General features: G+C 34.4%; 1 protein-coding gene across 1 annotated transcript in view; it reads right to left on the reverse strand.

Moving 5' to 3' along the window:
- Positions 1 to 10,497: 10,497 nt before the first annotated feature.
- Positions 10,498 to 13,446, reverse strand: part of LOC142340083 (uncharacterized) — an 86,352-nt gene continuing 83,403 nt past the window's right edge. The window contains exon 5 of the mRNA XM_075390497.1: positions 10,498 to 11,481. Within this exon, the coding sequence (XP_075246612.1) occupies positions 10,721 to 11,481 (761 nt within the window). The 3' untranslated portion in view covers positions 10,498 to 10,720. The remainder of the gene's footprint in view (positions 11,482 to 13,446) is intronic.

A 13,446-nucleotide genomic window follows, 5' to 3' on the forward strand; every position in this document is an offset into this window, starting at 1 on the left:
TGTTTGACACTTAGGCAATAGCTAATACTACTAGTTCTGGGGGAGGGGTTGGGTGCTCGGCGGTTGGGGAGGGGAGGTATAAGCGGACATCAGTGTAATCAATGTTAGTATAATCATTAGTATAATCAATGGGGGGAGGTATAAGCGGACATTAGTTGGGGGGGGGGGGGGGCGGGGAGTTATAAGCGGTCATTAGTATAATCAAATACCAGACCACTTGAATCAGATCAAAGCCGAATATAAGCGGACATAATCAAATACCTGAGCCGAGATTAATACCGGACCCTAGTGCCATAGTAAATCAGTGCTGAAACATTGTATTCCATTTGTATATCCTCTCGCATTAGAACTGGAGCTAAAACTAAGCCATTCATACAAATATCCATTACATTCTGAAATTAAAACCATAAAAATCTGCAATTTTGGTGCAAATTTGACACTATCCAGGTTCCCGGCGTGTTTTTTCTGGTTTCGGCGTGTATTTACTTGTTTCGGTGGTTTTTTTGCTAATCTTAATACGTCACTTGCAACGTTTTAAGATTATAAGTCATCTTCATGTGCATCACGCAAAACTTTGAACTTTTTGAAATTTTAACAATTTTCTATGATTTTGCTATAAACATCATGGGAATCAAAACAAGGATGTACAGTCTATTTTCAGAAAAGAGGTATCTATGCGAATAGACTGCACATAATGAGGTGCCAATATACTCTTAGCATACACTGATACAGTACTGGGCCGACGTTATACAATTGGAATCCAATGTATCAGCACTGATTTACTATGGCACTAAGGTCCGGGTGAGGGCTGAAGAGTGTGTCTATTGAATTTTCGTCCCCATCCAAGACTGCCATTCTTAAGTGTCTTTTCTAGCATTCGCATCTCAACGGGTGTTGAATTGCCGGCGTCTGCCTAAACATTTTTATTCTAAGGGCTGAATTCACAAGATCAAACACTGATGACTGCGCCACGTAATTGCTGATGCGTAGCTCACTGTAATCGCGATGCGAATGTAAAATTTCATCTGAAGGTGGATTTTCAGTCCGAATCTAAAACAAAGTACCTCTTGAAATTTGCGTGAACAGTTGTTTTCAAATTTAGGGCCTAACTTTTTTTATAATCATCCAATAAAAAAATGTGATCAACGTACGTTTTTGTGCAGAGCAAATAATCAGATGCAATGAAGTTTTGCGGCGTTGCTTTTTTATAGTAATGAATAGTAAGTCTTAAGTTTTCAGCAACCATTTTATAGTCAGGATACTTAGTCATTGTGAAAGCAATTGAATGAAAACGACTGATTTTGCTCAGGTGTGTTTTTACTTCTCTTATTTCTCTTAATTGTTTCAAAAAATTGAACTGTGTGTTGATATTTGTATGTAATTTTCCTTAAGATGTTATTGATACCAAACTCAAGCGTAATTTTGTTGTTACTTGGCGTTCTTTATCCATTGACTTTTCAATGATCTAAGACACTGGACTCTTCAAACCAATATTTGATTTGTCATCCCTATCTGATAAAACCTCAGATTTCACTGCCGTTTTTCTCATGTTGCATCTGCTCAGACATTCAAAGGCATTTGTGTTTTGAGTCCAACAAAACGCAATAATTAGCTCAAATTGATTCTAATATTAGGGCAGTTTGCTGTAGAATCCCGAATTCAGGTAAATTAATTTTTTCCCTCAATGTAAATAAATATTACCATCAGATTTTGTGATCTAATTTTTTGATCGATGATTTAGTTGTGAGCCTATAGTCATATTTTTAGTTGTCAATATTGAGCTGTTGAACTCCGAATGGTGATTGATTTTTGTTTTTTGTAGTTGTATATCTCAATGGAAGGAACCAAGGAACAAATTGTGTCATTAATGTAGTGTAACAATATTCGCTTCTGATGACAATTTTGTTGACTATTGCGTGTGCATGTGCAACTATTGTTCACATGAAACTTTGATGTCTTTTTGATATATACAATCATCTTACAATTCTAATGGGAATCGAAAGGTGCACTGTTATGACTGACGAGTAAATTTTGTAACTCAATTCACATTTCGAGTAATTATTCTTTTTTATCAAAAATTGATTTCAAACTTATCAGCATGGCATTTAATCGATGAAAAATTCAAAATCTCGGCTATTTGTTTCAGAAGGTTGACGATTGAGGTTGTTAACTATTTCAATCGGAGGAAGAAAAAGATAAAACCTATAATCAATATTGAATTAGACTTTGATGATTGACAACTGCGATAATTGGAACCAGTTTTGCGCACTATTAGATAACAAATCATGGTAACTTTTTTTCTGAAAATAATATTAACTTAACAAAACTAACACAAATGCGTTTCAAATCAATCACAGTCAAATAACTCATTCGTGTCAAGTGTATTAAGTCAAATGACTTATTTTTTCAAGCAACAAACAACAAATCAACGAGATCCAGAAGTAAGCACATAATGAAAACATGCAAATGATCTATATTTGTTCCCAATAAATAACATAATGCGTAACAACAGAGTGACGTTTTGAACTCAGTAGTAACAAAGCTATACACCTTGACACACTTTTTGACTCGTTTTTTCCGAAAGCATATTGAACCATCCACCCCATCCATAAAAAATACATGCAGTCCTTCATGGTGAGTATGGATTGTTGTATGAATATCCAGGAGAACTACGAACTATCAATGGAGAAACTATACTATGATTTTTTTCAGAAAAATAGCTGACTTTTCGGTAACGAAGTTTAAATAAATAATGTCAAATATGAAATAAAGCAGCAATATTATGAACAAGCGTATGAAATGCACAAAACAGAAGATAATTTTTAACAACTAGATCTTTTGTCAGAAATTTAAAATCGGTTGACTTATTGTGATGATTTCATCGTCACAAAATTACATAGACGTCAAAAAAGAAAGCGCAGGGAAGATTAATAAAGGTTAAAAAAGGATCATTTTTTGAGCTGATAGTTTTTCAAACAGATCCTGAGGTGATTAGAAAAACTTGATTAAATTTCATTTTTTGTGGAAATTCCGAACGGTGTTGAATTGCGCAGCTGCCCCCCCCCCCCCACCTTATAGAGCTGTGATTGGAATCTCCTGTGTGTAGGGGGCGTAGGTCATTATATATCCTCGTTGTTAATTTATGAGTTTCCAGGCCTGGTTTAGAAAGCAAGCTGTACCCTTATTGAGCTGTTATTGACAAAAAGCTCTTGCGCATACCAAAGGCAATTACTTTAATCTCCAGGTCGTCACTGCTTAAAACTACCGAACAGGGAGGGAACCCAGCACCTATACCCTTTTTGAGCTGTAAAGGTATACGAAGCTGCTGTGCGGAACAACTTCAGGTCATGAACAATCCAGTCTCTGAGATCGTTAGACTGCCTTCCGAGGTGGTATCTCCGAGCTCAGCTTCCTGATTTACGAAGAGCCATTGTGGGGTCTCTGCTCCTTAGAACATGACTCGATCTTTTAGCTCAGAATTAGTGTAAGTATGTTTTGCGATTTATTCTTTTTTCAGCGGTCAGTTGACTTCTACAATTTCTTCTTAGTCATGCCTAATTTAAGCAAGCTCCCAGAAACCTGGTTTTTTACATTTTGATAAGATTCTTGCGAATCTCCCAAGCTTTTTCTTTTTGTTTCTGCTGAGATAAATCCTCCTTCTGCTCATCTTTTCGTTTAATTATGGGCAATAGTTTAATGCATAAGAGCAATCTTATTACCCTGTATGGTTCAACTTTTGTATATAAAAAGCACTAAGTGCAACTTTTTTTTAAACTTTATAACAAGTAAACTGTGTTTGTTGCTGTTTATATTGGTCACATTTTTTGTTTTCTTTTGAACGATGGTCTAAATTTTTCTTGGTGAAGAAATTTCAATAGAAATTTGCTAAAATTATTGGAGTTTCTGTGAATGCATCGATGAGTTGATTGTCATAGTAAGTTTTTGGCCTAAAAACGATAGTTTTTTCTAAAATAATTGAGCAGTTAATTTTTTGAAACATTTCAACGGGCAGGTGACCATTGGAGAAAAAATGTAACTGCAGACGATGTCTTCAATTAAACTACCAAGGGTTTTTTAACACTTGGACTATATATAACACAATATGTTTTATCTGAAATTAATTCAAATAGATATTTTACGTTTTCGCCTATGTTATGTTTAGCCTTCGCTAGCTGAGTTATCTGGCTAACTAAATTTGAGCAAGTTTTTAAGGATACGCAGAATTTCTACCTCAAAAGAACGAGTCAAAGCTATGTGTTTTCTTTTTTTTTATAAATTGCCAGGATAATTGTTTTGTTCGAGTACCAACTTTGAGGCTGAAAGTGTTTTCTAGAAGCACGTTTTTTGTACAGACCTTTGTTTGACCGGTTAATATCTGTTGCGTATTTCATTAACTAACAATTTTACCAATGAAAACTTTGTAAAACCCTGAGTTGAACTAAACTTGATTAGTTTTGCTGATTTTGCAAGAACACAGGAATTTAAGTTTTTTTTCCTGTTTGCATTATGTCTCGCAGAATCATCTCACAAGACATTTTTAATATTTTCCTGCTGAAGAAGTTCAGGAAACCGCTTCTATCAACTATTTTCAACCAACGGTTATATTTATGGCTGGTCATTTTTTAATCAAATGTTGACTTTTCACGTTTTACAGTAAAATTTGAGTGCAACTTCATTTGTTGTTCTGCCATTTCTTTTTCCCAGAGTCCAAATAATGACACGCCTAACGTGCTCACTAACGCAGCGTAGTTTATAATCTTTCAAAGTTTTGCGTTCTCTCTAGTATAATTGACTTCGTTCTGATCAAAATTATATTCGTTTAATGTGTATTCAATGGGCCAAGTTACCTTTTGTTCGCTGGACTTTGGCAATATCAAGTTTTACCAGTTTTCTTGTTACTCAGTGGATTTGCCTCACCAATAAAAAGACCATAAAATTTTTAAATTAGAACAATTTTGAGATCTGGGTTGTGTTATTAAGTCGTTATGAAGTCAATTTTCGTCTTTCGAACTTTTTAATTTCGGAAATTGTTAGAGGAATGGTTTTAATGACCTGGATACGATTTCTTTTGAAAGAGTTTAAATTAATTTCCGCTTGGCTTTGACATCACTAGTTCTCCAAAATTAACTGGAAGGTTGCAGAACGGGTTGCTGAAAATAGATGTAGTGGTATTTTACTGATTTTTTTAAAGAATTATTTTAAGTAAAAGTATTTTGTAATTATTTGTTTGCCTGTTATGGGGCCGAAAATTAAAATTCGACGAAATCCACGCTTGTTTTTTTTTTGTGGGGCTCAATCGAAACAACAACAAATTTGAACAGCAATACGAACTCTAAATCCCAGAAACTAACGTTTTTCAGAAAAAAGATGAGGTTTTCATTTGATTTTTTTATATATTTTTTTATATCGAGGCAGGTGATATCCAATATAACAAGGAGAATAACAATTTTCACAGTAATCTACACAAGATGAGAATTATACTTACGTGGCTTATAAAACATACGAGAAAAATAGTTTCTCAACTATTCAATAAAGAAAACTTCAAATATTGTTTATTTTTCATTATAAAACAAAGTTCATTTTCTCAATAAAAACGAAGTTCAATTTTGTAACAGTGAGAAAACTGATTGGAGTCTTTTTCGGTAATTAATATATACAAAAATTTACTTCCTTGATGAAAAAAATTATTTTCAAATTGCGCAAAATGGAGCAAAATATTTTCATTTTTGTATTCTTTTGCTTTAGTACGCTGTGATGGTCTTCCTAAGCGCTCGTTGTATTACAAGAAATGCGATTATAGAAAAGTTATAGGGACCAACTTTTAAAACATTGCAGCTTCCTTTTTTTCCTATACCAATCTAGTGACCCCAATTTCTCCAGGATTATAATGCTGAAATAAACTGTAAAAAAGTTTAGATAATTGACGAGAAATGATCTGCACTAATTGAATGACTCTTACTAACGATGAAATTATTTTCTCCTATTGTTCATGGGTCAATTAAACTAACCTATTTGATACCCTGTCTCTGAGATCTCCCTTTTCAAAATCTCTAAATTTTCTTGAAGATTTCCGATGAATTCAAAAAAAAGTAAGAAGGCTCGGTAATGCGCGGTTGAAGATGATGTTCCGAATCCGCTCTTCCACATTTTTTGATTTAATTGTCTTCCAAAAAAGAAAGAGACAAAAAATTTTTTAATTGATTTGTTTTTTTTTCCAAAAATAAGTGGTACCTGAATAAACATGGAGGTCCGGTAATGTGCGTTCGCACATTAAGTTCCGACCCCGCTCATCTACATTTCACTTAATTCTCTACCAAATGAGGAAGAGATAAAAAATTAACATATCAACATATCGTTCAACAAACTACTAAAAAAATAAAGCAATCTACTGTAGAGGGCCTATGAAGATTGTGGCTACCATAATATGACTACCACAAAATACCGCAATAAAAATCAAATGGTTACAAGTAATAATTACGACGAAAACTCCTTGTCCATTTACTGAAAACCACTATTAACTAAATCAAAAGGGCATCAGATAAAATTTATACTAAGATGATTAACCGGTACTTTTGGAACAAAATGTGGGATTTTTCCTCAAAGCGATTTTGCAACAAGTCGACCAGAAATTACCAAAACCGGCAAAAGTTTATTAAAACATTGCTTTTTTTTTAAAAAAAGTATTAAATTCGAACAGATTCGAAACATTACGCATCAAATGAAACCATTGAGAGAGTCCTTTATACCTCAATAGAGAGTGACTGAGGCCTTTCATTATCCAGGATATGTCATAAGACTACAAAAAGAACGACAAATACAGGCAAAATTTGGACGAAAAATAATGCACGAAAACGGTGTCCCCCCAATCAATTAAATATTAAGCTGATCACTAAGAATAATAAAAAACTTTGTTTGCATTTTTTGCAGGTGACAAAATTGCTAAGTCAAATGACGCTCATTATTGTGATACTGTGAAAAGAAAACAAAAACACAAAAAAGGGGCAAATTTATAAAAATCACGAAAATTGGTTTATGAGAACTGGTTTTTCCAAGAAGAAAGACCTTTTGAGGAAAATGAGACCGACATGGAGAGCAAATTGTTTTTCAGAAGATAAATGATGTGAACTGTAAATAGAGATGCTTAGCAACAATTTAAAAGACATAAAATTGGCAGATCTCAAAAATCTATCTCTCTTTTTAGTAAAAAAATTATTTTCAAAATTCATAGCCAACAAAAGCTTTCGACTAAAAGATTCGACAGTTTGTCTTGTAACTTATCGGAACACTCCTTGCGACTGTTATCATTGAAAATAAATCATAAGACCATAAAATAACATTAAATATAAGCTGAACTTATAAGTTTCAAAAACAACTTTACGAAACCACAGTTTTGAAGCCATTAAATTTATATATTAACCGATATTAACCGAGAGAATATAACCGAGAGAATAAAGATATTAACCGAGAGAATATAACATCTTCTTTTACGTCTCTTTTGATCATCATGCATCTTTTTGTAAAACGACTATCACAAAATGACAAAAAACAAACCAGAAAAACTAAAAGTATATAAACTTCACAAAATTCTTCTGAAACAAATTGTCTAAGCCCTGAAGACATCATTTAAAAAGTTTAAACAACAGAAAAATTATTGTTTGATTCAACAAAACATTAAAAGAGCTCTAATTAATGAGGCTAAATTACGAAAATGATACAACATTGTAAAATACGAAAAAAACGCAAGCCAGAACAAAAAGGGATACGTTGAAGAATGCTATTACTCTTTTTCTTTAGAAGTTTAATTCGAAAGTCAAAACAGCCATTCAGCCATTAGTTATATACCAACATCAGTTATTTAAGCTCACTTGTTTTCCTATAGTTTGCCACTGAGACCTCTAATTACACAATATTTAACATATGATAACAAAAATTAACAACAAGTAAAGGGCAAAAAATAAAAAATTATACCAATTTCTGCAAGAGAACGGTGTCGCAGCCCTTCAAACCATATATTTTGAAAACAAAAATTGTGTTCACTCTCAAATGTTAAGTAGTTTTTTTCATTTAGATTTTTAAATAATGGGACAATTTAGAAAAAACAAAAACAACAGCAAAAATTGGTAATTATGGGCAACAGAAAAATTGGGCAAAATCAGAAAATTTTGCATAAAAACTCGTAGTACCAAAAGCAAGGAAACCTTCTGTTAAAACAATCGGCCACAAATTTAGTTTTATTCTATAAGGAGGAAAAATTGACCTGTACTTACTGAGTATAAGCAAACTGTTGACAAAAAAATTTTAAAAAATTGACCAGTTCAAAAAATCACAGAAGCTGCCGTAAAACAAATACATTCGATTACAATAAGAGACATTAGGTAACAACCAAATGAATAGAAAAGGGTCACTGGCACCGTTGAGGAACAAATGTAGATCTTTGAGTGGTCAATATTGAAACTTAGACTGCCGAAAGAATAACAACTGAAGGCAAAAGACTAGAATTCAGATAAGTTTTACTAAAATTCTGCCTCAAAGCCATAAAAACCCTTTGGTTCTCTGATAACAAACTGTATCTAAATTCGGCCTCAAACGGACGTAAATTGGAGCTGTCTGTCATTAACGGAGCCGTGAATAAAAAAATTAGTCAGTAATTAACATTAAAAGAACAAAAGCAAAATATTTTGAAAAAAGGCAACATAAAAAAAACCAAAAAGTCTATGATTCTAAGAGTCCAAGATATTATCGAATCTCTCCCTGATTTTGTCGCGCGCCAAGTTAACCAACTAAGTGCTCCACGTATTTGCGAATTAGACCAATTGTTGAGTGGAATTCTTCAAATATTGAAAAAAATGCATTTTGTATAATTATCGAGTTAAATCTGCAAAAAACGGCAAAATTTTAATTCCAGAAGACTTTTATACGGCGCCTATTTGCCACTAGCGCTCTCTTTTTTTTGAGATTAGGGAGTCTGTGTTAAGGTGTCTATGTCACTAAGTCTGGCAAACTTTAACAAAGTGTACCAAAAAAGCATATTTTGTGCCATTTTTGATGAAAAGCGTTTGAATTTTGAAAATTTCATCAAAATTTTCAGCCAAATAAACTTCAATCAAACAATTCATCAACGTTCTTCTATCTCTAACGGTAACAACAACACTCTGCCGTTAAAAGTTTTAACTTACTTTGAATTAAATTAGCGAAATTGTGCCAAATTTTAGCGAAAATTACTTTAAATGTGAACAAAAACAGTCAAATGTTCACAAAATTTTAAACCTCGATAACTCCCCGTAAAACACGAAAATGGAGAAAATCTTTTTAATTCCGTATTCTACGCTGGACGGGCTTTTTAATGATACCACTCACAATTCTCTACGATGAATATATCGGTCGGCCAAAACTGACTGAACAAAAAAACACCCAGTTGAGTATGTAGTTCCTCCCTCCCCACTAAATGGGGGGTCGGAACAAAAATTACCTGGAACTCAAACTATTAAACGAAGTAAATAAATAAGGCCGCTTTAGAAGAGCGATGAGATCTGCCATTAACCTGACAAGGCAGACAGCAAATTCAAATAAAAAAGAGACATAAACTACAACCAAAGCTCAATGTCTATATTTTAAACGTTGCCGACGAGTATCGGACGGATTGCTCTCAAACGAAGGCGCGGCGGTTGGCTTCCACAGTTGTTAGTTAGTTTTAGGGAAGCTAGCTTTAATGGATTCAGCTTTGCTGCCGTTCTTTGCAAGTAGTGTTTTTCAACGATTTTTTACCAATGACAGCCAATTCATTTTTTACCAATGAATTGAACGATGAGGATTAACTACATGTCTTTTAGGAGAAAAAAAATTGAAACAGTAAATTAAATATTTCTAACTAAAATATGCTCATGCATTCATTTGTTGCTTTAATATTTGGTTTGAAAAATGAAGTGTAGGTTACACACCGCAAAATACATTTTATCTAATCTAAACATTAATCTGCAAAAATTTACAAGGGGCTCGGAGAAAGAACGAAGAAAGGAGCGTGATTATATTGCACAGACGGATGGATTTAAAATGTTGTGGATAAACCGCTTCATGATATATTAGCTTGTTGAGAGTGTGCACAGACAATTGTTTATGATTTGGTGTTCTGGTAGTTGTGATAATAGGTTATGTACCTGCTGCAGTATCTTGGTTATATTAAGATATTTGCCATAACTGTCGAATGGTTGCCAACAACAGCTGCAGAATATATCGATGATATACCCCCGGTTACCAGTGGTTACCCGGGTTATCATACAAAATACACTCGACCTGCCGGTCTCGATTCTCGCATTGATATAGAGCTAAACAGGTCGACAAATAGCCAGTATGTCGCAATCATGGTCTAGAACAGGTCAAAGTGTGGCACCAATTACTTCGAAAAAAATGTTAGAACATATGACCCGGGTCGAATTTTCCTCTTCAATTCTCCCATTTTGTTGCAAAATTGGGGGGGGGGGGGTCTAAAGGTTTGAAATGATATCATAGATAATAGTGGGGCTGCAGTGGCAAGGTCTCTTTGGGAAAATGCAGCTCAAAGCTCTAACGTCTTAATGGTCTGCATGGGCTGCTGCGGGGAGGGCGAGGGGTCTGTTGTAATAGGAAAATTCCTAAAATCTTCTTCGATTGCAGCCCAGCCCCGCACTTATATCATTCAGGGCTCAAAAATTCGACTCGGGAACCAATTGTGTTAGTTTGAACATTAGGTTTCAGTTTGCTCTGACTGAACATGAACGCTGTTAATGACTTCATTCACTGAAGTGAAGGGTGACATTGCGTTGGTTTCTTCACGCAGAAGAGCTGCACTGTCCATATTTGCATTTTGATCATTCAAAGGTAGACCGCTGCTCTTTTTACGCCTGGATGTCGAACTCAATTTCTTCTGTTGCAACGGAACTGAAGTCTTCTGATTGGCGCTTTGCACTCGTTGGTTTCTGCTCCATTTCATGTAAAGTTTCAGTCCAATGAACAAGATTGGGTTTATGATAGAGTTCAAGTGGGTTAAAGCAGTGCATGTCCGTTCGATGTAGGTTCCAACTCCGGTTGGTCTGATCCAGAGAAGGATGTGGAACCCGGTAACGCTGTCAACGCTCTGGATGAATTTCAGGTTGTAAAACGGGGTGAAGCATACCCAACAGCTAATGCTAACTACACTAGCATAGAGTTGCAGAAACTTGTGCGCCAAGCTTGAAGAGTTGTGGCTACTACCACTTGTATTATTATTGTTAGCATTGTTATTGTTACCGATATTGATATTGTCATTGTTTGTGTTGATGTTGTTCCGACTCGAGTTGATAGCTCCGTTTTTGAATGTGCAATGAGTGCCATTATTGTGACTGGATGTTGACTCGGTCCTCGCACTGTTTTTAGTTGGGGTCAGGTGATGAGAATGCTCAATGGAATGTTCATTTGACGATGATGATGACAGGAATTGACCAGTGGAGTTAGCTTGATTTCGGTCACCTAAAGTAAACACAGACTCTCGAGGGGAAACGTTTTTTAAAGTAAATCAACCAAATTTTCATGAGGTGAAATCCGTACTAAAAATCAAAAATGGATTAGCACCCTATATTTCTACGAAGTAAAAATATATAGTTCAACAAATTTTAAGCCACTGTTTTTCTACACCACTATTTGTTTACACACTGTTCTACACCACTATTTCTACATTTTGTCTGGGACTGTTTTGTCTGTTTTCTTGGGACTATTTTGTCTGGGACTGTTTTGTCTGGGAATATTTCGCTATTCGGGACTGTTTTGTCCGGGGCTGTTTTGTCTGTTCACCGAATCAACTGGGAATCGATAAATTTTTTTGCTAGTAAGATTTTGAGATATGACACAATTACTTACGGCAAAAACCTCTGTTAGAACATTCGAGTTTTTCCCAATAAAGAATAGTCTCAATCCCATTTGAAATATATTTAACTTGACCATAAAACATTTGAATTCATACCGCAATTTTTTCTTAAAAAATGGCATGATCATATACCAAAACACTTGAATTCTGAATGCACACATTTACATTAACAATCATGTCAATCAATTTACAAAAACATGATGTCTAAGAGGCAGACAATTTGTAATCGCTATGATTGTGTAAACACCCAAATCAAACACTTTCAAAAACCTTTATAGAAAATTTCCAATCAGAGGATCCAACCGACATTTTTTACGAGCAGAATTTGACAAAAAAAGGGGTTTGAAGCAATTTTTATTTTCTTAAAATTTTAAAGTTAATGGTGAGTCAATCCAACTCTTGAAGACATACCAGGTGAAAGCTTGTTTGAGTTTTCTGATTTTGAAGCGAAAATTCCTAAATATCGTTCTTATTAATCTTGTTATGTGCCACGTTCAGAGTGGTTGACCAAGTTAACGGAAGAGAAGGTAATCCCGGGTTGACCAAAAGTTTTAATCATAGAACTTTCATTATATGTGACTTCATAAATCAAAAAAGTTTTAAAAGATTGGCAAAACTATAACTTTGCCATAAATGAAAGTTTTATGACTAAAACTTTACCATAAATGGAAGTTTCATGACTACAACTTTTCTATAATATGGAACTTCTATGGTTTCTACTTCTCCATAACAACAGAGGAGGCATTTAAAGAGTCTTGGTTCTTTTGTGAGTCCTCATGACCTTCTTAAACTACAATGGAGGCTCTTTTTTCCAAGATATATATATATATATATATATATATATATATATATATATGTACATATAGCCGAAAACTACAATCCCGGATAGGCAAGGAATATTATAGCACATCATAAAAGAAAATAAATAAAGCAAAATTAAAATACAGCACATGGGAGAAGATCCCTGTAAGGGCACACAGGGATGGAACAAAAAAATCGATTAAAAAAACATTTTAACCCCCAAAGTTTAAATAAGACGCCAAATAAAAAGAAACCTGCTGCCTTACAATCCTTATGGATAGAAGGCACTGTCGAAACAGTATGTGTAACATTGAACAACTGATTGACTCAGAAGGTCTCAGTTAGCCTAGCGCACGCTTTTTATATCACTTTGAGCAGTCTAGATTTAGTAGTAAATAAATGGGACTAAATTTTACACAAACAATCAAAAAATTAACATTTCCGCACTATTTGCTAGTTCTACACTCTTGGACGTGAACTTGAAAGGAGGACCGTAGATAAAGCGTTTTAGATGCTGCAAAAATTGATAACCTTACATAGAAAAATTTCGAATGCCAAAACATTGAGATAGGTTGGTTCCGTTCTTGATAAGGTGAAACTTTGCTTGACATCAGCTGAAAGATACAATATGCGCTTCGAAGAAGTTTGATTCCTCAAAAAAACTCATTGGCAGTTGCAATTGGTCTTTTCAAGAAAGAATTATCTATATTAACCAAAATTGTGGGTGTCCGATATACGCCAAAGTTTTTTTGGGAGAAAACTAAAACGAT

This window comes from Convolutriloba macropyga, chromosome 5 (assembly GCF_964194025.1).
Source record: "Convolutriloba macropyga chromosome 5, txConMacr16.3, whole genome shotgun sequence".
Taxonomy (NCBI): domain Eukaryota; kingdom Metazoa; phylum Xenacoelomorpha; order Acoela; family Convolutidae; genus Convolutriloba; species Convolutriloba macropyga.